We start from the raw sequence: 23,722 nt of genomic DNA, 5'->3' as shown, positions 1-23,722 counted from the left end.
GAAAGATCGGAGGCAATGGAATACAATTTTCCGGAAGGCAAAAGAGCTCGGGTTACAACCAAGGATCACATACCCCCAGCAAGACTGAGCATATTCTTCCAGGTAAAGAGATGGCCATTCAATGATATAACAGAGTTCCAGACCTTCCTGATAAGAAAGCCAGAACTCAATGGAAAATTCAACCTCCAATTACGAGATGCAACAGTGACTTAGAAAGGTAAACAAGGAAAATACAAACACACCCTGCTATTTGATAAGAGCAAACTGGTTATAGACAAGTAGAGGGTACGAGTATAAAATACACAAAATGACGATTTAAAAAAATCTTATTTTTTAAGAATGAAGAAAAGGAATGAATGAAGTGGAAAAGGGTAAATTATGCCACACATAGAGGCATAAAAGCTGTATAGCAGAGGAAAAGAAGGGAGGGAGATGGGAATCATATGAGCTTTTCCCTCATTGGTTCTGGTACAAGGAGGGAATAACAATCAGTTAAGCAAAGGACTCTATGGAGAAGAAACGCAAAAAGTATCATTTTAGAGGGAAAAAGGGGAGGGAGAGGAGCTTCACATGAGATTTGTTCCTGTCACTCTTGGTGCGAAGAAGAAATAAGATACTTCATTAAGTATAAAAATATCCTATAGGCAGTACGAGGGGGTAAGGGCTATGAAAGGGGGTAGGAGTGGTTTGTAGAGCAGGAAGAAGGGGAAAGGGGAGGAAAAGGGAGGGGGGCTGATAAGGGAATACTGAGGGAGGTGGTGGTCAAAAGGAAAGGAAAAATACTAAGGGGGAAAGGGAGAAGGGGGGGGGGAAATATGAACATTAACAGGGGCTGAAATAGGATGGAGGGAAACAAACAGATAACAATCATAACCGTAAATGTGAATGGAACAAACTCTCCCATAAAACAGAGACAGATAGCAGAATGGATTAGAAATCATAATCCTACAATATGCTGTTTACAAGAAACACATCTGAAGAAACACACAGGGTAAAGGTAAAAGGCTGGAGTAAAATATATCATGCCTAAGCTAAAGAAAAAAAGCAAGGGTAGCAATCCTTATCTCAGATAAAGCAAAAGCAAAAATTGACCTAATTAAAAGAGATAAGGAAGGAAACTATATCCTGTTAAAGGGCACCATCGAGAATGAAGCAAATATCATTACTTAACATATATGCACCAAGTGGTGTAGCATCCAAATTCCTTGAGGAGAAGGTAAAGGAATTAGAGGAAGAAATAGATAGCAAAACTATACTAGTGGGAGACCTTAATCTCCCCCTCTCTGAACTTGATTATTCCAACCTCAAAATAAACAGGAAAGAAGTTAAGGAGGTGAACAGGATTTTAGAGAGGATAGGTATGACATATCTCTGGAGAAAATTTAATGGGGATAAAAAGGAATATACTTTCTTCTCAGTGGTTCGTGGCATATACTCAAAAATTGACCACATTCTAGGGCATAGAAACCTCACAATTATATGCAGTAAGGCAAAAATATTAAATGCATCCTTCTCAGATCATGATGCAATAAAAATTATATGCAATAAAGGGCCAGGGAAAGACAGGTTAAAAACTAATTGGAAATTAAACAATTTAATCCTAAAGAATGAATGGGTCAAACAAGAAATTATAGAAACAATTAGTAATTCCATTCAAGGGAATGATAATAATGAGACAACATACCAAAATTTTTGGGATACATTAAAGGCAGTTCTTAGGGGAAGTTTTATATCCCTGAGTGCATACATGATTAAATTAGAGAAAAGGGAGCTCAACGAATTGGGCATGCAATTGAAAAACCTAGAAAAAGAACAAATTCAAAATCCCCAATTAAATACTAAATTAGAAATATTGAAAACCAAAGGAGAGATTAATAAAATTGAAATTAAAAAAACTATTTAATTAATAAATAAAGCCAAGAGCTGGTTTTATGAAAAAACTAACAAAATTGATAGACCCTTAGTCAATATGATAAAAAAAGAAAGAAGAAAACAAAACTATCAGTATCAAAAATGAAAAGGGTGAATCTACCTCCAATGAAGAGGAAATCAAAACAATAATTAGGAATTATTTTTCCCAATTGTATGCACATAAATTTGACAATCTAAGGGAAATGGATGAATATTTACAAACATACAAGTTGCCCAGATTCACTGAAGAGGAAGTAAATTACTTAAATAATCCCATCTCTGAAAAAGAAATTGAACAAGCCATCAGTCAACTCCTTAGGAAAAAATCTCCAGGGCCAGACAGATTCAGTAGTGAATTCTATCAAACATTTAAAGAACAATTGATTCCAATACTCTACAAACTATTTGGAAAAATTAGTAAAGAAGGAGTCCTACCAAATTCTTTTTATGACACAAATATGGTACTGATACCTAAATCAGGAAGAGAGAAAACAAAGAAAATTATAGAACAATCTCCCTCATGAATATAGATGCAAAAATTCTAAATAAAATACTAGCAAAAAGACTACAGCAACTTATCTCAAGAGTAATACACTTTGATCAGGTAGGATTTATTCCAGGAATGCAAGGATGGCTTAATATTAGGAAAACCATCAGTATAATTGATCATATCAACAATAAAACTAGCAGAAACCACATGATCTTCTCAATAGATGCAGAAAAGGCTTTTGACAAAATACAACATCCATTCTTATTAAAAACATTAGAAAGTATAGGAATAAATGGAGCCTTCCTTAAAATAATATGTAGCATCTATTTAAAGCGATCAGAAAGTATTAAATGTAATGGGGAGAAGCTAGAAGCATTTCCCATAACATCAGGAGTGAAACAAGGGTGTCCACTATCACCCCTCTTATTCAATCTGGTACTAGAAATGTTAGCAGCAGCAATTAGAGAAGAAAAAGAAATCAAAGGAATCAAATTGGGCAAAGAAGAGACCAAGCTATCACTCTTGGCAGATGATATGATGGTATACTTAGAGAATCCAGTAAAAAACTACTTGAGACAATAAATAAATTTGGCAAAGTTGCAGGATATAAAATAAACCCACATAAATCCTCGGCATTCCTATATATTTCCAATGAAATTCAACAGCAAGAGATAGAAAGAGAAATCCCCTTTAAAGGTACTGTAGACATTATAAAATATTTGGGAATCTACTACCTGCCAAAACAAACCCAGGACCTATATGACCACAACTACAAAACACTTTTCACACAAATAAAGTCAGATCTAACAATTGGAAAAATATCAATTGCTCATGGCCAGGTCAAGCTAATATAATAAAAATGACAATTTTACCTAAATTAAATTATATACTTAGTGCAATACCAATTAATTTACCAAAAAACTACTTTATAGAGCTAGAAAAAATAGTAACAAAATCATTTGGAAGAATAAACAGTCCAGAATATCAAGGGAATTAATGAAAAGAAAAGCTAGGGAAGGTGGACTAGCTATATCAGATTTCAATCTGTATTATAAAGCAGCAGTCATCAAAACTACTTGGTACTGGCCGAGGAATAGAGGAGTGGATCAGTGGAATAGATTAGGGATTAGAGATTCAGAAGTCAACGCCTATAGTAATCTGTTGTTTGATAAACCCCCAGACCCTGGTTTTGGGGATAAGAACTCACTATTTGACAAAAACTCCTGGGAAAACCGGAATACAGTATGGCAGAAACTGGGCATAGACCATTATCTAACACCATATACCAAAATCAAGTCTAAATGGGTGCATGATCTAGGTATATAGGTTGATAGTGTAAGCAGTTTCCTAAAACAAGGAATAGTTTACCTATCAGACTTGTGGAGAGGGAAAGACTTTATGACTAAACAAGAATTAGAGAACATTATAAAATGTAAAATGGATAATTTTGACTACAATGAAATTGAAAAGCTTCTGTACAAACAAAGCCAATGTAACTGAGATTAAGAGGGAGGTGGAAAATTGGGAAAGAATCTTTACAATCTATGTCTCTAACTAAGTACTCATTTCTAAAATATACAGAGAATTGAGTCAAATTTATAAGAATACAAATCATTCCCCAATTGATTAATGGTCAAAAGATATGAACAGGCAGTTTTTAGAGAAAGAAGTTAAAGATATCTATAAGCACATGAAGAAATGCTCTAATTCACTATTGATTAGAGAAATGCAAATCAAAACAACTCTGAGGTACCACATCTCACCAGTCAGATTGGTAAGATGACAAAAGAGGAAAACGATAAATGCTGGAGAGGATGTGAGCAAATTGGAACACTAATGCATTGCTGGTGGAGTTGTGAACTGATCCAACCTTTCTGTAGAGCAATCTGGAATTATGCCCAGAGGGCTATAAATACTTTCATACCCTTTGATCCAGCAATACCACTCCTAGGGTTATATCCCAAAGAGTTCATAGAAGTGGGAGAAAGATCCATATGTACAAAAATGTTTATAGCAGCTCTTTTTGTGGTGGCAAAGAACTGGAAATTAAGGGGGTGCCCATCAACTGCGGAATGACTGAACAAGTTGTGGTATATGCATGTTATGGAATACTATTGTGCTCTAAGAAACGAGGAGCAGAAAGTCTTCATATTTACCTGGAGAGGCTTATACGAACTGATGCTGAGTGAGAAGAGTAGAACCAGGAGAAATTTGTACACAATTACAGACACAACGTATGTGTGATGACCAACTTTGATAGACTGGACTCCTCTCAGCAATGCAGTGATATAAGTCAATCCCAAAAGACTCATGATGGACAGAAATATGTGCATCCAGAGAAAGAACTAGAAAGAACTGAGTTTATATCCAGGTGGAAGCAAAATACCTGATCTTTTTCCTTCTCTTATTTGGTTTTATGTCCTCTTTACCATTTTTCATTCCAGCTGATAAAATCCATCTCTATAACCTGACCAATGTATAATGTGAAAGTATTTACAGATCCTATACTTAACTATATGCCACCATGGGGGAGAAGGAAGGGAGGGGGACAAAATGTGAAACTCAAGGAATTGTGGAATTGAATCCTGTAAACTAAAAGGAAACAAACAAATTTATTTTTAAAAATTTATAAAAAAAAAGAATGTACAGATTGTTAACTTGTAGCAACTGTACATTATAAGGTGAAGCTAATGGCAAAATACTTAAAGCTTAAATGTACTTGTAAAGCTAAGACATACTTGTATATAGGGGACTATGAAGGTACAAATTCTGTCTCTGATATTACTAGTTAAGTGACCCTTGGCAAGATTTAGGCATCTTCCTATGATTAAGTTAAAATCACAGTTCTTTTCTGTCACTGATTTAGTGTGTAAATCATGTAGTTGATGTTAAATGTGTAAAGTAAATTAAATGTGATTTAAAAAAATAAATTAACTAACTGCTAGACAAAACTAAACTAGTTTTAGTAAGCCTAGCAGCAATTACACTGTACACAGTTTTAGTACCTTTGAGATGGTAGTTAGAAACTGCTTTCCAGAATGGATGGATAAACTTATCCACCTTAGTGTGTTAACACACCCATTTGCTAGAGGTTCCTCCAATGTTTTGCTTGTAATAAGTATTTTGGTTTTATTTTCATTCAAGGGTGAAAGGTTAGAGAGAAAGAAAATGTTTCTTAATTGAAGAAAATAATCATTGAAACACTTCATCTGTTGAAGAAGCAGGGAGTACCTACATAATACATTAGTAAGACTAGATTGCAAGTCGGAGTCTTGGACCATATCTGACCTTGGTCAGGTCAAGTCACTTATCTCTAGCCCTCTGTTTCCTCCTCTGCATTGGGAAGGGCTGGATTAGATGACCCTCAATAAGGGCCTTTCCAGCTGCAAGACTATAATCATATGATCCATCCAAAAGTGATGCTTTCATTCTATTCTATGTGGGCTCCAACATGTGCTTTGCACCATGTGGAAAAAGTAATCTATAAATATGATCCTTGTAAATGAAGACTTAAAATTGACAGACACTAAGTAAATGACAGGCACAAACAGGGTTCTTTCCAAGTAGATTTAATAAACAATCAAGACATCACAAACACAAGACCATTTAGCAAGAACAGCTAAAATCTTTCAGAGATTTAAAGAAATTTCTACCTTGCAATTAACTCAAAGTCACTGCTGAATTTAAAGGGACAGGAAATTTCAAAGGGTACATCTTAAAGTTGAAGAAAGCTATCCCTAAAGTAACCATTATACATGGTGACTAGAACAGTCAAGAATGTCTGCAGTCAAGAATACATATGTTTGAATGTTGCCTTTCCCATACTACTTACTGGCTATGTGACCCTGGGCAAGTGCCAGTTAATTTCTCTCAGCTTTAATTTCCTCACCTGCAAAACTACAATAATAATATTGCCTTATTATATATTGTATTATATTCTATATTGTGTTATTATGATATCTCACAAATGAGAATTATAAATATATAAATTAGATATTATATATTTACATAATATAACAGTTATTTTATCTGTTGTATATTATGTATTTATTGCATCATATATTATATATAAAATATGTGTAAATCTGTAAATAAAATATAACTTATATAAACATATAATATAAATGCACATAGTCCACAGTAAATGCTTTATAAATGCTCTTGTTTTATTAGAGTTGTTCTGAAAAGCCAAGGAGATTATATAAATAAAACACTTTGCAAATAAAACCTTAAAGTATCATATACACAAGCTACTATTCTGGATCACCTTAGCTATCTTACTATATTAAATAATACTATAAAATTCCAATTTCATTTTTAAAGTAAATGTCTTTCAACATCTGGAAATAGGAGAGGTATTCAGGGGTGGGGAAAGACAAAAAATGAGATTTTTAAAACTCAGGAAATGTTGACAATCGTTGCCCCTTAGAAGAAGCCAGATGGGGCAGTGAATGGAGCATTAGGTTCACAGTTTAATGGGGGAAACAACTTGTCAACAACTATGTACAAACAAGATACAGATACAAAAAATAAAACCCTAAAAAGAGAGCCCTCCAAAATAGCCTAAATCAGAAATAATTAACAAAGGGAACACATTAGTATTAAGGGGAACAAGGAAGAATTTTTTTATAGAAAGTGGGGTTTTACCTGGGATTTGAATGAAGCCAGAGAGACCAGGAGACAGAAATAAGAAAAGAGAATTCCAGGTTCTAGGGGGCAGCCAGTAAAAATGCCAAGGGGTTGGTTGCCTCTTGTGTGGCTTCCCTGGAACTTTTAATACAGGCAAATATCAATTGCTTAATTATATTAACTGAAGGCCAAGGGCAGTCTTGATATTGGGTAGGAGGGTGTGGAGGAGGTAAAGAATTTCTAGAAAAGTGAGGGAATATAATCTCCAAAGGATGTCATAAAGCCTGAACCTTGGGTGAGAAAAGGAGTGGCCAGTGCCCAGTCCTCAGGTCACTGCTTCTACATCCTGGTTATGTAGGGAGTTGGGGGAGGTGAGGAAAGAGGGTAAGAGGGAGGGAAGGATAGTGTGCACAGAAGTAGATAAGCACTTCAAGTCTCTATTTCTCTCTTCTGACACTTTTTTTTTTCCTGTTTGCTGCCTTCCCCCTCCCTCCCCAAATAATGCCTAGGAATATCCAGCTCCCTGTTTCCCAGGCAAGCATTGCTATTTGCCACATCCCAGAAATAGCTGATCAGAAACTTTCAACAATTTTTTCAGCAGGGAAAAAAATATCCTTATGAAATGGGATAGAGGAATACCCAATGAAGTACTTTTAAAATAGCATCTGAATCACCAGAGGACTATTTTGGAAGTCCTTAAATTCCTGGACTATTGCCCAAGTTCAAGAGTACAGTATGTACTCTTGTATGACTAACCTCACTCACTACTTCCCTTTGATGCAATCTGGAAAAGACTCTGGAGATGAGAGATTTGGAGCTTTTATTTAAAAGGCATTTCTTTGGTCCACCTTGAATTTATTTTCTATTTCTTCTGCACATAATTATATATGTTCATGACACATGTCTGATAGAACGTGAGCTCCTAGAGAGGAAAGATTGCTTCCCATTCCTTGTACTTTTATCCTAAGAACAAAACACAGATGTGTCATCAATACTTTTGATTGACATTTATGTTATATGGTGCTTTGCATCCTCCTATAAAAACTGAAAAGTGACGGTCTATGGGGAGTGCATGGCTTGATCAGCACTAATCAAACACTGACGATTTGCAGAAACAAGCAATGGCAACTTAGTGGGAAAGTGTCAAAAGAGAAATAAGCATGTTATAATGGTGGCTGGAAGGTGGGGAGGAAGCAACCTCCTTAAGACCATAGTTTTTGTTGATAATGCCACTAAAAGCAAAGTCCATGAGAAGAATCATCATTGAACTGCTCTTATCCTCTTTGACATGGGCAGCCTTTGAGCTGACCATCGCCTTCTTCTGGACCCTCTTCTCCCTTGACCTTTACACTGTAATTCTCTCATCTTCCTCCTCCCTGTCTAAACCCACCATGGCAACTTTTGCTGTACTTTTTTTTTTTTTTGGCTTTTTGGAGGGCAATAGGGGTTAAGTGACTTGCTAAGGTTACATAGTTAGTTTTTTTGTTAAGTGTCTGAGGCCGGATTTGAACTCAGGTCCTCCTGACTCCAGGGCCAGTGCTCTATTCACTACGCCATCTAGCCCCCCGCCCCTCCCCAGCCTTTTTTTTTTTTTTTTTTCAGACTCCTTCTTAAAAGCACAGGTAGTATGGATGGACAGCTAGACCTGGAGTCAGCAAGACCCAAGTTCAAATTTGGCCTTAGACACTTACCAGCCTTGTGACCCAGTCACAAATCTCCTATCTCCACATTTGTGCCTAAGTTTTCCCCACCAATCCTAAAATGCCCTCCCTACTCACCTCCACCTAATAGAATCCCTATGAAAACTCAGTTCAAGGGTGACTTTGTATGTGGAGTCTTTCCTGATTTTCCCACCCCCCTCCAACTGCTAGAGCCTTCACCCGCACGCCCCATTGTGTGTGAACTGATACTTTCTTGTTTGGGATAGATGCTTCAGGTACAAGCTGGCCTGAGATCTCCCTCTCAAGAAGCTCACAACATTTTGTAGGCATCATCTTCCGATGGATAACACCACTTCTACAACGAAATCCCTGAACTTCTCACCCAGATGTCTGAGAGTCAGCAAACCAGGTCAGCAACCTTTGCAGCCAAGAAGTAAATAAGTAGGTAAGTTAACAGTAACTCTATCCACCTGGTCATATCAGATAGACCAGAAGTAACCCTGCAGGCTTGTTCTTCCCATTCTAATTTCTTGACCTACTTCATTCACCTCAAGAAAAATAAAATTAAAAGACAGGTAAAACCAATGAAGACAACAGCAGAACAGTATTCCTGCACAGGCAAAGAGCACTGTGATTTTGCAGTCTGACAGACAAATATATTTTTGTGTGTCCAAGTTTCTAAGAAAGGAATTGGAGATTAACTAAGAAGATAGACATTAACTAATAAAATACACATTTACCAATGGGAATTTTGCACTTCATTCTCGTTTCTAATCATTCACTTTCCCCAACCCAAAAAGCAATAAGAAAATATTGGTCTCTTTTCTACTCCCTCTACAACCACACCTACTATCAGGCTACTATCTCTTGCCAGAGATTATATCTTCCTTGTTGGCTCCCTTGCCTTAAGTCTCTCTCCATTCCAACTAATCTTCCACATGGCTACCAAACTATTTTCCTAAAATACAGGTCTAACCACTTCACTCCTCAGATCAATAAATTCCAGTGATCCCATAGAGGATTTTTTTTCAAATTCCATTTGAAACGTAAAGCCCTTCACAATGTAGCTCCAAGAGATCTTTAAGAAAAAAAAAAACTAATTTATTTTTCATTTTCAACATTCACTTCCCTAAGTTTAAAATTTTCTCCACCTCCCTCACCTTCCCCCTCCCCAAGATGGCATGTAATCTGATATAGGCTCTATATATACATTCCTGTTAAACATATTTTCACATTAGTCATGTTGTATAGAAGAATTAGAATGAATGGAAAGAAACAAGAGAAAGAAAAAACAAAACAAAAGAGAGCAAATAGTATGCTTCAATCTGCATTCAGACTCCCTATTTCTTTCTCTGCATGTGGATGGCATTTTCCATCACAAGCCTTTTGGAAATGTCTTAGAACCTTGCATTGCTGAGAAGAGCTAAGTCTATCAAAGTCAGTTATCGCACACTGTGGCTGTTACTGTGTACAACGTTCTCCTGGTTCTGCTCATTTCACTCAGTTCATATAAGTCTTTTAGGTTTTTCTGAAATCCATATGCTCATCATTTCTTATAGCACAATAGCATTCCATTACATTCATCTACAACTTGTTCAGCCACTCCCCAATTGATGGACATCCCCTCACTATCCAGTTCTTGGCCATTACAAAAAGAGCTGCTATAACTATTTTTGGACATATGGATCCTTTTCCCGTTTTTATGATCTCTTTTGGATACAGCCCTAGAAGTGGTAATGCTGGATCAAAAGGTATGCAGTTTTATAGCCCTTTGGGCGTAGTTCAAAATTGCACTATGAACAGTTAGATCCTTCAAATGATCTTTTCTAACTTAAATATTACTCCCCCTCATGCACTCTTCAGTCCAGTCAAACTGGCCTCCCTGCTATTCTTCACCACTGATGCTCCTTCTCTAGCCTCCAGGCCTTTGACAAAGCTGACCCTCTGACCTGGAATGCCCTTCCTTATCATCTCCAATTCTCAGAAAACTTTGTTTCCTTAAAAGCTTAACTCAAACACCTTCTATGTGAAGCCTTTTCTGATGCCTCCTTGTAAATACCTTCCTTCCCCCCCAAAAAAAAATATCTTGAATGCAGTTTGAGAAGCAGCATGGGGGCAGGGACCATAGAGTTCATCCTGAGGCATGGAAAAATGGGATCCAAGCCCCATGTCTGACACCCACTGCCTGGGTGACCCTAGGCATGTCACTGACTTAATCTCTAAATGCCATAAGCAGCTCACCAAGACTATAAAGTGTCGAGGTGCCAACCTGCACTGGTAGAAAGTTTCCTCACCAAGAATTCCCCATACCAAGGAAAGTCATAGGTTCAACCCATACCCCTACAATTTTATATGCCCATGTCGTTTCTCCCAACAGAATCTAAGATCCTTGAGGACATTTTTGTCTTCTGCATCACTGACATAAAGAAAGGTAAAATAATCCTGTAATAGAACCAAATACATAAGGATTCACTCAAGGATAGTGTCCCCTATTCCTTTGGAAACTCAGGATCATAAGGTCATAGACTTAGGGTGGAAGGACACTTACAAACAAGGAAACTGGCTCAGCAATTTGGAACAACTTGCCCAAGGTCAAACAGGTAGAGAATGGTAGAGGCAGGATTTGAATCCAGGCCCTATGACTCCAAATCCAGTATTCTTTTTTGCTGCTGTTGTTGTTCAGTCTTTGTGACCCCACTTAGGTTTTTTTTGGCAAAAAAAATAGTGGAGTAGTTTTCCGTTTCCTTCTCTGGATCATTTTAGAGATAAAGAAATTGAGGCAAAAAGAGTTAAGTGACTTGCCCAGGGTCACACAGCTAGTATGCATCCAAGGTCAAATTTGAATTCAGACCTTCCTGACTCCAGGTCCATTCTTCTACCCTAAGCTTACCCCCACCCCCATCCCCTCAGTGTTCTTTGCATTGTTCCAAAGAGGTCTTTTTTTATTCCTATCAAGTGTTCTACCACACAAATCCCTTGTTTATCCTCTACCTCAATGCTGAAGTACAAAACTGCCATTACAGCGTCATTACCATCTACAGACTTTGCAAGGGTGTCTTACACACACACACACACACACACAGCCCTCCCTTTACAATCTCTTCTAACAATAAATGTGATAAACCTTGAATTGTTACATAAATGTATGTTAAGGTGTAAGCAGCAAGCACCCCAGCGTCCCCAGGGTGGCTGCCAACACAGGTTCTTAGATCTGCTTTGTTAAAGGAAAGCAACTCAAAATGGGTTAACAAGCTTACTTTAATCAGTCAAATATGTATCCTTTACCTAGTTCAGGGGGAAAAGGTCAGCACCCCGAACTTCAGAATATACAGACAGAATTATCAAGACAGAGAAACAGATCAAGTAGACAGTTTCCAAACTGTCCAACCATTACATCCATACCAAATCAACATCTGGGTTTTTTTCAAAGCCAGGGGGCTCTCAACAACAGCTTCCCAGAGTCTCATCTGATCAAATCACAGAACACTTCTCAAAGTGAGCCCCAAAACAAAGCCTCAAATCAGGGTTTATATAGCCTGCTCCTGGCTCAGAGAATATAACAACCTTCTGGACCCACTGGCCAATCAAAAAGTATCTACTGAAAAACAAGCCTCCCACCCCAGGCTCCCAGGTGCACTTTAGCCTAGGGGCAGGGAAGATCTTTAAATTTGCATTTCCATTACATAAGGTGATTCTATTAGAACAGGGTAAGAACATCCAGCTCCTCAAGCAATAGGAAGAATGAAGGACAGATGGGAAAAAATCCCAACTATTAAATGTCATGTCTTAGCAGCAGCTCTTACTATCACTGACAAGACACAGATGGACCTCACAAAGCATTCCTTCAGACCCTCCTGTTTTACAGATGAGACCACAGAGCCTCAGATAGGGTAAGTAACCAGACCAAAGTCACTCGGCAAGTCATTCCTGGCAAGCCCCCCCACCCCAAACTAGAACCTAGATCTCTCTTGTTTTTCCCCCACTAGATAGGTTTGCTATACCTCTCCTATGATTAAATGAAGCAAACTATTCCTGTTAAAAACTATCTAGAAACCTAAAACTCCAACATTTAGCATCCTGACATATCACTCACATCTCTAACTCACCATGATTTCTCTCTGTTCTTCCAAGTTCCTTAGGAAATTTGAAAACTCTCGGAGTGAAGCATCTACAAAGGGAAAGAAAAATGGCTCATTTAATTATGAAAGGAAAAAAAAAACAAGAGAGTTTGTCAGCACTTAATATTGAAAACAACACTAAACACCAATATGATCAATTAAACTTATTTTGGAACTTTCTTCTGGGCCTTGAACCTTTGATTTCATTGGTACTGAAACTCCTAATAAAGAGAACAATTCCTATTGATACAGATGAAGATGTGCTCTAAAACTTAGTAGTCATAGACAGCTGTTAGGGGGCAGTGATCTGTAAAGGGTCACCAAAGTCATTATGGGTCAGAAAAAGGACTGGAACCTTGGTCCTCCTGATTCCAAGACTCTCTTAGACACTAAACAACAGTAGCTTCTCACTTGCAACTATTCACAATTAAATAATGAAACTGTTACCATAAAACAGCTGAATTCTAGTTCATTCTGTTTCCCATAAGGATACTTTGTCCATTACTCTTATTCATATTTCATCTCACATTTATAGTTCATGTGGTTGACGTATCTACCAGCACTGCTTTTTTCATTCAGTATGATCTAATCCAGTTTTTTCTACATTTTCCTTTATTCCTTATACTTACCAATTTTAATTGCATTAAATTGTATTACACTGCATTAGCCAAGCATCAATTAATAATATGTACCAATTAACATGAATGCACAATGTAACCATTCCCCTATTGTTCTGACATACCTATACATCGCTCATCGTCAGTCTCAGCATCACCAATGAACTCAAATTTGAAGTCTCTTAGTGAATGAGCAAACTTCCTCTGGGCCAAAGACAGATCTAAAAGAAGAAAAAATTAAGTCATACTCAATTCAAATCCAAGTCTTTAGCAAATTTATTCTACCAGAGACATGGAGTACCACTGAGGTCTTTCACATAAAGAATAAATCAGTTCACATGCATTTATTAAGCATTTGCTATGTACAAGAAAGTGTGCTTAAGAAACATAATCAAGTGATTAAGAAAACATAATCTATCTGCTTCACAAAGAATGGGAAATATCTTGAAAGTAATCACCCACCACCCTCTTGGGTCAATCCCCAAAAATCAGGTATGAAGGTCAGGACTAAAGAGATGCCAAGGTAAGATTCAATTACATGCTTTATCATTCCCATGACTGTCAGTTTTCTTTTTCATGAAAACCAAGAATGAGTTTGAGTTGTAATGTGTACACACACACACACACACACACACACACACACACACACACACACACACACACACACACACACACACTTCCATTACTGGAGGCAGAAAAAGCTCCAAGTGAGCTAAATGGAGGGCTTTACTTCATAACCCTTTAATCACTGCAAAAGCAGCCTTGAGTTATCAGGAATGGTAGCCCACCAGCTACGTGGCAAAGTGGGTACAGGGCTGAACCTGGAGTTAGGAAGACTCATCTTCCTGAGTTCAAATCTGAACTCAGACACTTACTAGCTACGTGACCCTGGGCAAGTCACTTCATCTGTTTGCCTCAGTTTCCTCATCTGTAAAATCAGCTGGAGAAGGAAATGGCAAACCACTCCAGTGTCTTTTCCAAGAAAATTCCGTTAGGTGTCGAAGAGTTGGACACTACTTAACAACAAACACCCAACAGTTTACTGGTACAGAGTGTCAAGCTTGGAGTGATCAAGTCCTGAGTTCAAATCCAGTTTCTGACCTTTCCCAGTTGTGTGACCTTGGGCAAGTCACTTAACCTGCTTGCCTCAGCTTTCTCAAATATAAAATGATAATAACAGCACCACCCTCAGAGTTGTGAGGATCAAATGAGAAAATATTTGTAAAGTGCTTACTTAAGCACAATATGGCATACAGAAGGTATTAAATAAGTGCTTATTCCCTCCTTTCTCTTACTCCTGTAGGAGCTCCACAAAGTGGTTGTTGAATCTCTTCTGCTGAGACATACAACTAAAAGCTACTTCAGATGCTGAGTCCACAAGCAGAGGACCCCGGATTTACAGCTGGAAGGGCCACCTCACCCAAAGCCCTCTTTTTACAGAGGAGGAACCTGATAAATTACAAATGCAAATGATGCCATCTCCCACTTTCTCTAAGCTGAGGCTAAAGCTCAATGCCTCCTCTCACATCATAGCCCAAAGAGGTCTCAAAACAACAGAGCTCCCATTTTGTTTGGCTTTGTTTTAATAATACTTCATGTGACTGAGAAGGCTTAAAAAAAAACTGAAAACAATGACTGCCCAAAATACCCAAATGAAAAATGAAGGGGGAAGTAATAAAACATTCATTATGTTGCACTAGAAAACATAATAACTTTCCATCATTACACCACCCACTTTTATGGCATCGTACACTTCTTTAAACAACATAACTGAGGGAAAGAAGTGCAGACATCAAATTACACTATAAAGAGGTAAAGATCAAAAATATTTGGTCCTGGTTAAAAAAAATTTTAAGCAAAGTAAGTTATTGGAGCAGACTGAAGGGAGAATCAGAAGGTACTGACCTCAGTAACCCAGTGTTTGATCAACCTGATAGTACAAGTTTATTGGTGGAAGAACTCCTTATCTAACAAGTTCTGCAAGGAAAACTATGGAAGCAGACTGGGAATTCCTTGAGAACAGGGACAATCTTCTGCCTTCCTGTGTATCCCCAGAAGAGTACCACTGCACTTGGCACATAGTATGTGCTTCTGAAAATGCTTATTGACTAGACTGACTGGCGGAAATTAGATTGAGTCCAACACCTTCTACTATATACCACAATAAGCTCAAAAGAGATACTCAAAATGAAAATTGAATGATCATTAAAAAAAATTAGAAGATAATCACATTAGGTACCTTTCATAGTTATGGCTGGAAGAGAATTGCTAACATCAAGCAATTGCAAAAGGTAAATTTACAATTTACAAATTAAATTTACAAAAAGGTAAAACAGTTCATTCTGATTGCTTGAAATTGTAAAGGGATTACAGAATCACAGATTGAGAGTCACAAAGGATCTTAGATCAAATTATTATTAGGTATTAGGTCAAAACCCTTTTTTTTTCTTTTCTTTTGGGCAACTGGGGTTAAGTGATTTGCCCAAGGTCATGGCTAGTTTTTGTGCTAAGTGTCTGAGGCTGGATTTGAACTCAGGTCCTCCTGACTCCAGAGCTGATGCTCTACTCATTGTGCCACCTACCCACCACCCACCCCCCTTTTTTAACAGATAAGTAAACCAAAGCACTGGCAAGTGAATGAACTGTTCAGTCATGATCTAGTAAATGTCCATTGTAGAACTTGAACGCAAGTGTTCCTGACCTCAAACCAAGTATTCTACTGCTCTCAGGATGATTTTTTTTTTAAATCAAGAAAAACAAACAGGTTTTAAAAACCGCAACTGTTCCCCACCTTTGCCTTTCAGTCCAAGTTCCTTCCCCTCATAATACTTTCTATTATTCCTCTCATCACTCTTTTTATTCTCATATTCCTTTATTAATTCAAAAGAGAGTAATTAGAGGACCAGTGAGGCTGTAAAATTAAAGAATTGGACAAGATGATCCCTAAGGTCCTTTGCAATTATAACATGATATTTTAAGGTGCTTTTTAGGGGAGAGGGGAGAAAGTAAATTAGCTTAAGCCCTCTTTCAGCCATCCCCCTACCCAAAAGCATTTGTTTATTTTAAGGGTTACTAACTCCAGCCCCATTCCCCAGCAATCAAATTCTTTATGTGCCAAAAGTGAAGGATCCACTGTCTGCAGCACCCAATGATCAAGAATAATAACTAAAATAAGATGCTGACAGATGGCTTAGTTGGAGAACGGTTGGGCACTGGGCAGACAGGTAACCTCCCAAAAAATAATGCTGTGGTGTACCCTTGCCTCCACCTCCCCCAAAGGCACTGCAGCCTACATACCCACATACCCACATACAAAAATTCCTAGTTATTACACTCATCTTATAACTACCTTGACCAAATCTTTATGCCCTCCATCTATCTCTTCTCTCACCCTTTTGAATTTGCTCTCTCCTCCGAGGTGGCCTAATCAATTTATAACATCTTTAGTTCAAACTACACAGGAAACTGACAGTTCTAAGAACATGAGCAACTAAGAAAGTTTCACAGGGTGAGACCTAAACTACATTTAAATCCAACTTCTATCTATACAAGAGGAAGATTATGGCTTTGCAACTTTATTTGTATTTTACAATCCTATGTTCATTAGCATTTTATGTAGGCAGCTGATGGCCTGGGCTTAGAGTCAGAAAGACAATACCATTCACAATTCACTGACCGTATAAAAAGAGGCTACAGGCCAGATCTGGCCCACGGGCCATCATTTGCTGACCTCTGCTCTATAGAATCAGGGCTCAACCCACTTGTTCCTCCTCTGTGGCCTGAAATATGTTAGGGACTAGCACAGCTCTGGGCAACTGCTTGCTGGACAATCATAAATGCCAGTCACCCCAATATATGAAGTCTTGAAAAAAGGCCCTGAAGAATGTTAATCTGTTCACTATACATGCTACCCAAACCAAAATGTAATCGGGAAATATTTGACAAAATAAAGACACACTAAAACATAGATAACATTAATATGTAGAAGACATAACAAAACAGATAATATGAATATGCAGTTTTCAAAGTCAATGTGTGGCCCACACATGGGACCTTTATGAATAGTGGTTTAGTGGGCTGTGTTTGTATGAGTTTGACACCAATTTATACCAAACTAGAAAACAAATTATCATCATCTAGGTTGTGTTATACTTTTATTTATTTTGTTAAATATTTCCCAATTACATTTGGATCCAGTTCAGCTGCAATGAGGAGTTGTGACACCTCTGCTACAGACTCTCAGTGACCCAAAATAAATTTCTCAAACTCTCTGATACAATTTCTCTAACATGAGGGCATCAAAGTGTATACAGATACAAAATTGTTTTTAATAGGGAATAAATAATAGAGTAAGATAGCAAAAACTCTAAGTAAGAGCACTAGCCCCAGAGTAGGGATGACCTGGAATCAAATCCGAGCTCAGACACTTAGCACCCACCCAGAAACACCTGGCCATGTAACCTTGAGCAAGTTACTTAACCCCAATTGCTTAGTGGCGGCCAGGTGGCTCAGCAAGTAAGAGCACCGGCCCCAGTGTTGGGATGACCTGGGGATTGAATCTGGGCTCAGATACTTAGCACCACACCCAGAAATAACTGGCTGTGTAACCTTGAGCAAGTTACTTAACCCCAATGGCTTTAAAAAAAAAGATAGTAAAAACTCTCTTTAAAATATAGAATCTTGATAATAAGGGCAATAATTGTTAGTTACGTCTCCCCACTCTCTTCAGGTAAGCTTCTCTCCATGAAAGATAAATCTAATAAACTGGTATGACTAAAATTCCTATAATTGTATTAATCTCAAGATTTACTTAGGGTCAACAGTATATACTTTGGTAACTAAGCTTCAATTCTGATTTTCTTTAGATGTGATGTGTCATGTTATTGTTAATAACCAAAAAAAAAATCCATTAACTGATCCCTGGATAACACTTTAAGTGCACATAGAGCTTCACAGACATGACCTCATCTGACTTTCACAATGACTCTATGAAATAAGAAGTACAGGAATGATACATTTTACATATGGAGAAACTGAGGTTAAGTGCTGACCAAGGTCACACATTTAGAAGGATTTAAATCTAGGGCTTTCTTGAACCCAAATTTAATTCTCTTCTCTATACTATGATGCTTAAGTGTGGCTAATTTCACCATCTGTCTTCTGCCCCCCCCCAAAAAAAACTGTTTTTTCTAGAATTTAGGTTTCTCTGACAATTTGGGAGATCTACTATAGAAATCATCTCTCCACATATTTTACCGTCATATAGCCAAGACAATATCTACCACCAATATTTTATTGGATCTTAGCTGTACATATCTTTACACAGGAAGATGATTCAAGGCAACTCACAAAGCTATTGTACTTTTTTAAAACAATGTCTACCACCATGATTTAATCTAACCTGGCAACTCTGATCTGTAGGGCACAGTTCCAAGAATTAAAACTGCTCATGTTCATCATGATTTAGAATTGTCTTAATGATCACAAAGACCATTAATCATGGAAGCTCAGCTCTTAGAAAACCATGCTGTGTATGTATCCTCTCAATTATCAATGCCATCACCAACTAATATGAAGCAGGGCTTAAGTCCAGGGGGAACTATTGCTTCATTTTTGTCACTGGCTCCCTGAAGCATGGATGCGTTGTAATTAACCTTACTGGACAGACTATCTAAAGTAATGGGATCATGGATCCATTTGATGATATTCCCAATGCTTAACAGCACATTGCTTAAAACTCTGTAATTGCTTCAGTGGAACTGCTGAATATATAAGGTGAACAGACATGGTACTGGAAGCTAGCAATTTTTCAAATGTTAACCATTTGAAGATGCTTCAGTGAAATAAATGGTCAAACTTGTTGATATTGATTTTCATCCTTAGAACAAAAGAAGCTTTGCGGAAAAGACAGGCTTTTGAGAGACATCTTTAAAGGGATCAAAATTCCTGAGGTTTGGGGCGGCCAGGTAGCACAGCGAGTAAGAGAACTGGCCTCATTGTTGGGATGACCTGGGGGATCGAATCCGAGCCCAGAAATAACTGGCCATGTAACCTTGAACAAGTTACTTAACCCCAATTGATTAAAAAAAATAAAAAATTCCTGAGGTTTAGTGTTGGGAATAAGGAAAAAAGGTTAATCTCTCCAGCTTCTCTGTATGTTTTTTGGTATTCCGAAAACATGGCTTCAGGTAGCCATAATGACGTCTGGTGCTTTGGCCCCAGAACTGAGTAACAAAGATCAGGTATACTGCTATTGATCCAATTAGCAAGGAAAAGATGGACAATGTCACAGAATATACTGTACCTACTCAACCACGGTATATTTGGGATTAAAATTCAACACACTATTAATAAATGCTTAACAGTGTACTTAGCACTGTGCAATGGGCTGGAGACAATTATGGTCATTGATAATTGTCCAATGACATCAGAAGGGTGCTGACTTGCAAGTGAAAATTGGATTTAAGTGAGGCAGGGCTATGCAAAGTCATCAGCCTCACTCTCTCCTCCAGAGTCATGTGAGTCCAATAGCAAGATCCAGCTCCAGACAACTAGAGATGGGTATATGGCATGCTAAGATTTTACAAGATAAAAGATTAATAAAGCATCTATTGAGTGCTTTAGATGTGCTAAGCACCAAAGATACAAATAGAAAGCCAGCCCCCTCCCTTCCAAGGAGCTCACGTCCTAACTGGAGAGATAACTCAGATGGGAAGCTTCAGCTCAAGTCAGATGGAGAGATCCTAGGTTAGGGCGCAGCAGTAAAGCAGGGAAGAAATGGTCGTCTTTAATATCATTTCCACTGATATTCTATAAGATCATCCAGATTTCTGTCATTGAATATTCGACAGGGACAGGGACTTGGGTGACAAGAATTTTTCCAGGTCTTCAGCAGCCATAGTTGTTAATACCCGTGGGGGCCCAGGCTGCACAATCCACAGGATTTGCTTTCCAGAAGAATGGCTGTAGGCACTGGACTGGAAATATGGTTCTCCCAAGGCTCCTGGGTTCAGAGTCCTGGGCTATCTGCATCTGAATCTAAAGGGAGACCGTGGTCAGGACAGTAATGGGGATTTGATTTCCCTAGCCCAAGTGCCTGCTTTCTCTCCCTTGGGGTGCTCTGTTTGCTGTTCACACAGGCTGGCTCACGTACTCCACCCCATGTGAGGAAATTTTTGGTGGGAGGAATGGTCCTTTTTTTGATAGGGGCTGCTTCCCCAGATGATGGCCGTGAAAGTTGGGCTGAAGCAGGACCACATATCTGAGGGATGTTGCCAATCCCAGGACTTTTGTACATTATACATATCTATCTATTGGATCCTTACCACAACCCTGCTAACGTAGGTTGTACAGTTGAGATTAAACCCATTTTATAAGAAAAGGAAACAGAGAAATAATCCTTCACAGAGCTGCTCAAATGATATCTGATTTCTACAGAACAGGTCTGACCACGTTACTCTCTTGCTCAAGAGGCTTGCTTCAGGGTTCCCTAATGCCCATCAGATAGATTAAAGATCTTCTGAAATTCCAGTACTTTTCACAATCTGGTTCCAAGCTGACTTTCCACTTCCAAATCATGCACAAAATGACCAATATGATGTTCCCTGTATGCAACACAACTCTCCTGTCTATGTCTTTGCACAGACTATTCCTATGCTTTGTATGCCCTCCCTCCTCATCTAGGTCTCTTGCAATCAAGTTAGAACCCAGTCCTTTCAAATTCCAAATCTAATACCCTTTTCATTGCAATATGAAGCCTCTCAAGTACACTTTTGGACAAGTTGTATTTAAAATGTTGGTGAAATATCCAGGTGGAAATGGCTTTCAGAAAGAGAAAGAAACATATCCTGGATCCCCCCCCCCAAAAAAAAGTAGTCAGGATTAAACACATGGATTGGAAGTCATCTACATGGAGGTATTGGCTAAAGTTGTAAAAATGAACGAGAATGTCCAGTGAGAGAGGGTAGGAAAGAAAAGAAGGTCAAGGACAGAACCTAGGGGAATCCCCACATTAAGTAATATGGAGAAGATCCAGGGAAGTAAAAGGGTGATTAAATGAGTAACAGAAAGCACCAGGAGAAAAGAGAAGAAAGGGTTAAGTAGAAAGAGGGACAATGATATAGAGAAGTCAAAGAAAATGAGAATTTGGAAAAGGACAATGGATTTGGCAATTTGGAATCAAATAGTATTTAGGGATTCTTAAGCTTTTTTTTTAATGGCATAGACCCCCTTTTTACAGTCTGACGAGGTCTATAAACTCCTAAGAAGGTGTATAAATGAATAAAATAAAATACATAGGATGATAAAGCAAACCAATTATATTCAAATACAGTTATCAAAATGTTTAGAAAACAAGTGCACAATTTAAAAACCCTAATATGGAACAGGATCATTAAATATATTAAGAAAAACATTGCAATATATTATTACGATAGTCTGAAGTTCAGAACTTCATTCAAGTTCAGATAAAATGCTAATTAATTAGAAAAGTACTCCATCTAAATTAAAATTGTCCTCTCTCATCTGAGGATCTCCTGAACATCAGAGATTTATTTATCTCATACATACCCTTTGGTTTTGCTATTTCCCTTTACAGGCTCAGGATGGGGAAGAAAAAAAAAATCTAATGAAAATTGCTCCAGGTCTAGACAAACACGTTTGCTTGCCACACTAAAAATTGTGGGGATTTAAAAATCTATTTTATATACCTTTGCATTTTTAGAACTGGAGTAAATCCTTCAAAAGTGGTACCCAGAAAATATGGCTATGTAAGGCAAGTGAATTTCTTCAAGTGAGAGGCACTTCGTAAAAGTATGAATTAAATAGTTCCCCGACAGCAGATATCTAGATTAATCATGGCTGATGGTTCTGTGATTTACACATCAATGCCTAGAGGGTGCTGTTTGTCCCACACAGCCAAAGTCACTCATCTCCTCAGGGTAGAATGTAGCTGGCACTATACATTCATCTGTACTTGCTGACTGATGGGCTGTTTCATTGTTTATCTACTTTCTAGGCCTGTTCAGTCTGTTCCTCCTCTGAAGACAAGGCAATTATTTCCGGTTTTGTTTTGTTTTTTTTACATCCCAGAGCAAAAAAGTCCTTTCAGAGTTTAATACACAAGAAAGGCAGGAGCATTCAAAAAATGATGTTTCCCATGACCTTTTTCAACTTAAGTTAATTAAATAAGCATTTGTTAAGAGCCTACCTACTCCATATGCTGGGCACTATTGGGCATACAGAGTCAATAAATAAATAAATAACAGTATTTGCCCTAAAGAAGCTTATATTCTTGGGGGTGGCTGGGTGGTGCAGTGAATAGAGCACAGGCCCTAGAGTCAGGAGGACCTGAGTTCAAATCTGGCCTCAGACACAACACAAAAACTAGCTGTGTGACCTTCTTGCAGAAAGTCACTTAACCCTAATTGCCCTCCAAAAAGCAAAAAAACAAAACAAAATAAAAAGAAGCTTATATTCTATTGGGGAAAACATGCCAGATACTAGAGACTCCATTCTAGTGTCTTCCAATTGCTTCTAGGAGAAAATATAAACCATGTCTAAAGGTTACAGGCCTCAACTTCTCTTTCTAAACTCACTCTACAATCCAGTCAAATTCTCCTTCTCTGCTTGGCACTGATAACACTCCATGTCTTGCCCTCTGTTCCTCACAATGGCCATCCCCCATGCCTGTAATGCACTCACTCCTTCCATCTCACAGGGTCCCTTCTCTTCCTTTGATACAGTTCAAATACCATATGATTCCTGGAGCCTTTCTGATCCCCTACCTCCCCCTACTACCCTGAATATAATTTGTTTCTATTTATTTTATATTTATGCTATATATGTTTCTATTATATCTTTGTTATATATGTTCACCATTAGAATGTAAGCTTGAAGAGGGCAGAGCTCCTTTCCATTCTTTGTACCTGTAACCCCAGTGCCTCACACTTAGGAACTACTTAATAAATAGTTGTTGGCAGATTGATTACAGACCCTGCAATGGCAGAAATAACAACTGGCACTTATACAACTCTCTAAAGTTTAAAATCACTACATATTTTATATTACTAGTCACTAAGGTTTCTCTCAACTCTATAAGCCTAGGAAGGGAGAGCATTTTAGTAGAAAAAGCCTGTGACTGGAGTTAGGTAGATCCGAGTTAGGATTCTGCTTTAGACACAGTACTAGCTGTGACCTTGGGAAAAGTCTAGGCCTCAGTTACCTCATCTGAAAATAAGGAGGTTAGACTTGATAAGTTCAACCTGGTCCTTTCCAGATCTAAACCTATGGTCCTAT

The 23,722-nt window shown here is 38.1% G+C and overlaps 1 protein-coding gene across 1 annotated transcript in view; it reads right to left on the bottom strand.

Annotated features, from left to right (window-relative positions):
• Positions 1-23,722, bottom strand: part of ARHGAP10 (Rho GTPase activating protein 10) — a 392,686-nt gene that overhangs the window by 274,310 nt on the left and 94,654 nt on the right. Inside the window, exons 2-3 of the mRNA XM_069105012.1 lie at positions 13,552-13,647; positions 12,798-12,859 (exon numbers count right to left, since the gene is read on the bottom strand). Coding sequence (XP_068961113.1) covers positions 12,798-12,859; positions 13,552-13,647 — 158 coding nt within the window. The remainder of the gene's footprint in view (positions 1-12,797; positions 12,860-13,551; positions 13,648-23,722) is intronic.

This window comes from Petaurus breviceps, unplaced genomic scaffold (assembly GCF_028583685.1).
Source record: "Petaurus breviceps papuanus isolate PSGF00001 unplaced genomic scaffold, PetGlider_PUasm1.0 76, whole genome shotgun sequence".
Taxonomy (NCBI): Eukaryota; Metazoa; Chordata; class Mammalia; order Diprotodontia; family Petauridae; genus Petaurus; species Petaurus breviceps.
The sequence above is the reverse complement of the archived record's forward strand: the minus strand, read 5'-3'. Positions and strand labels throughout refer to the sequence as shown.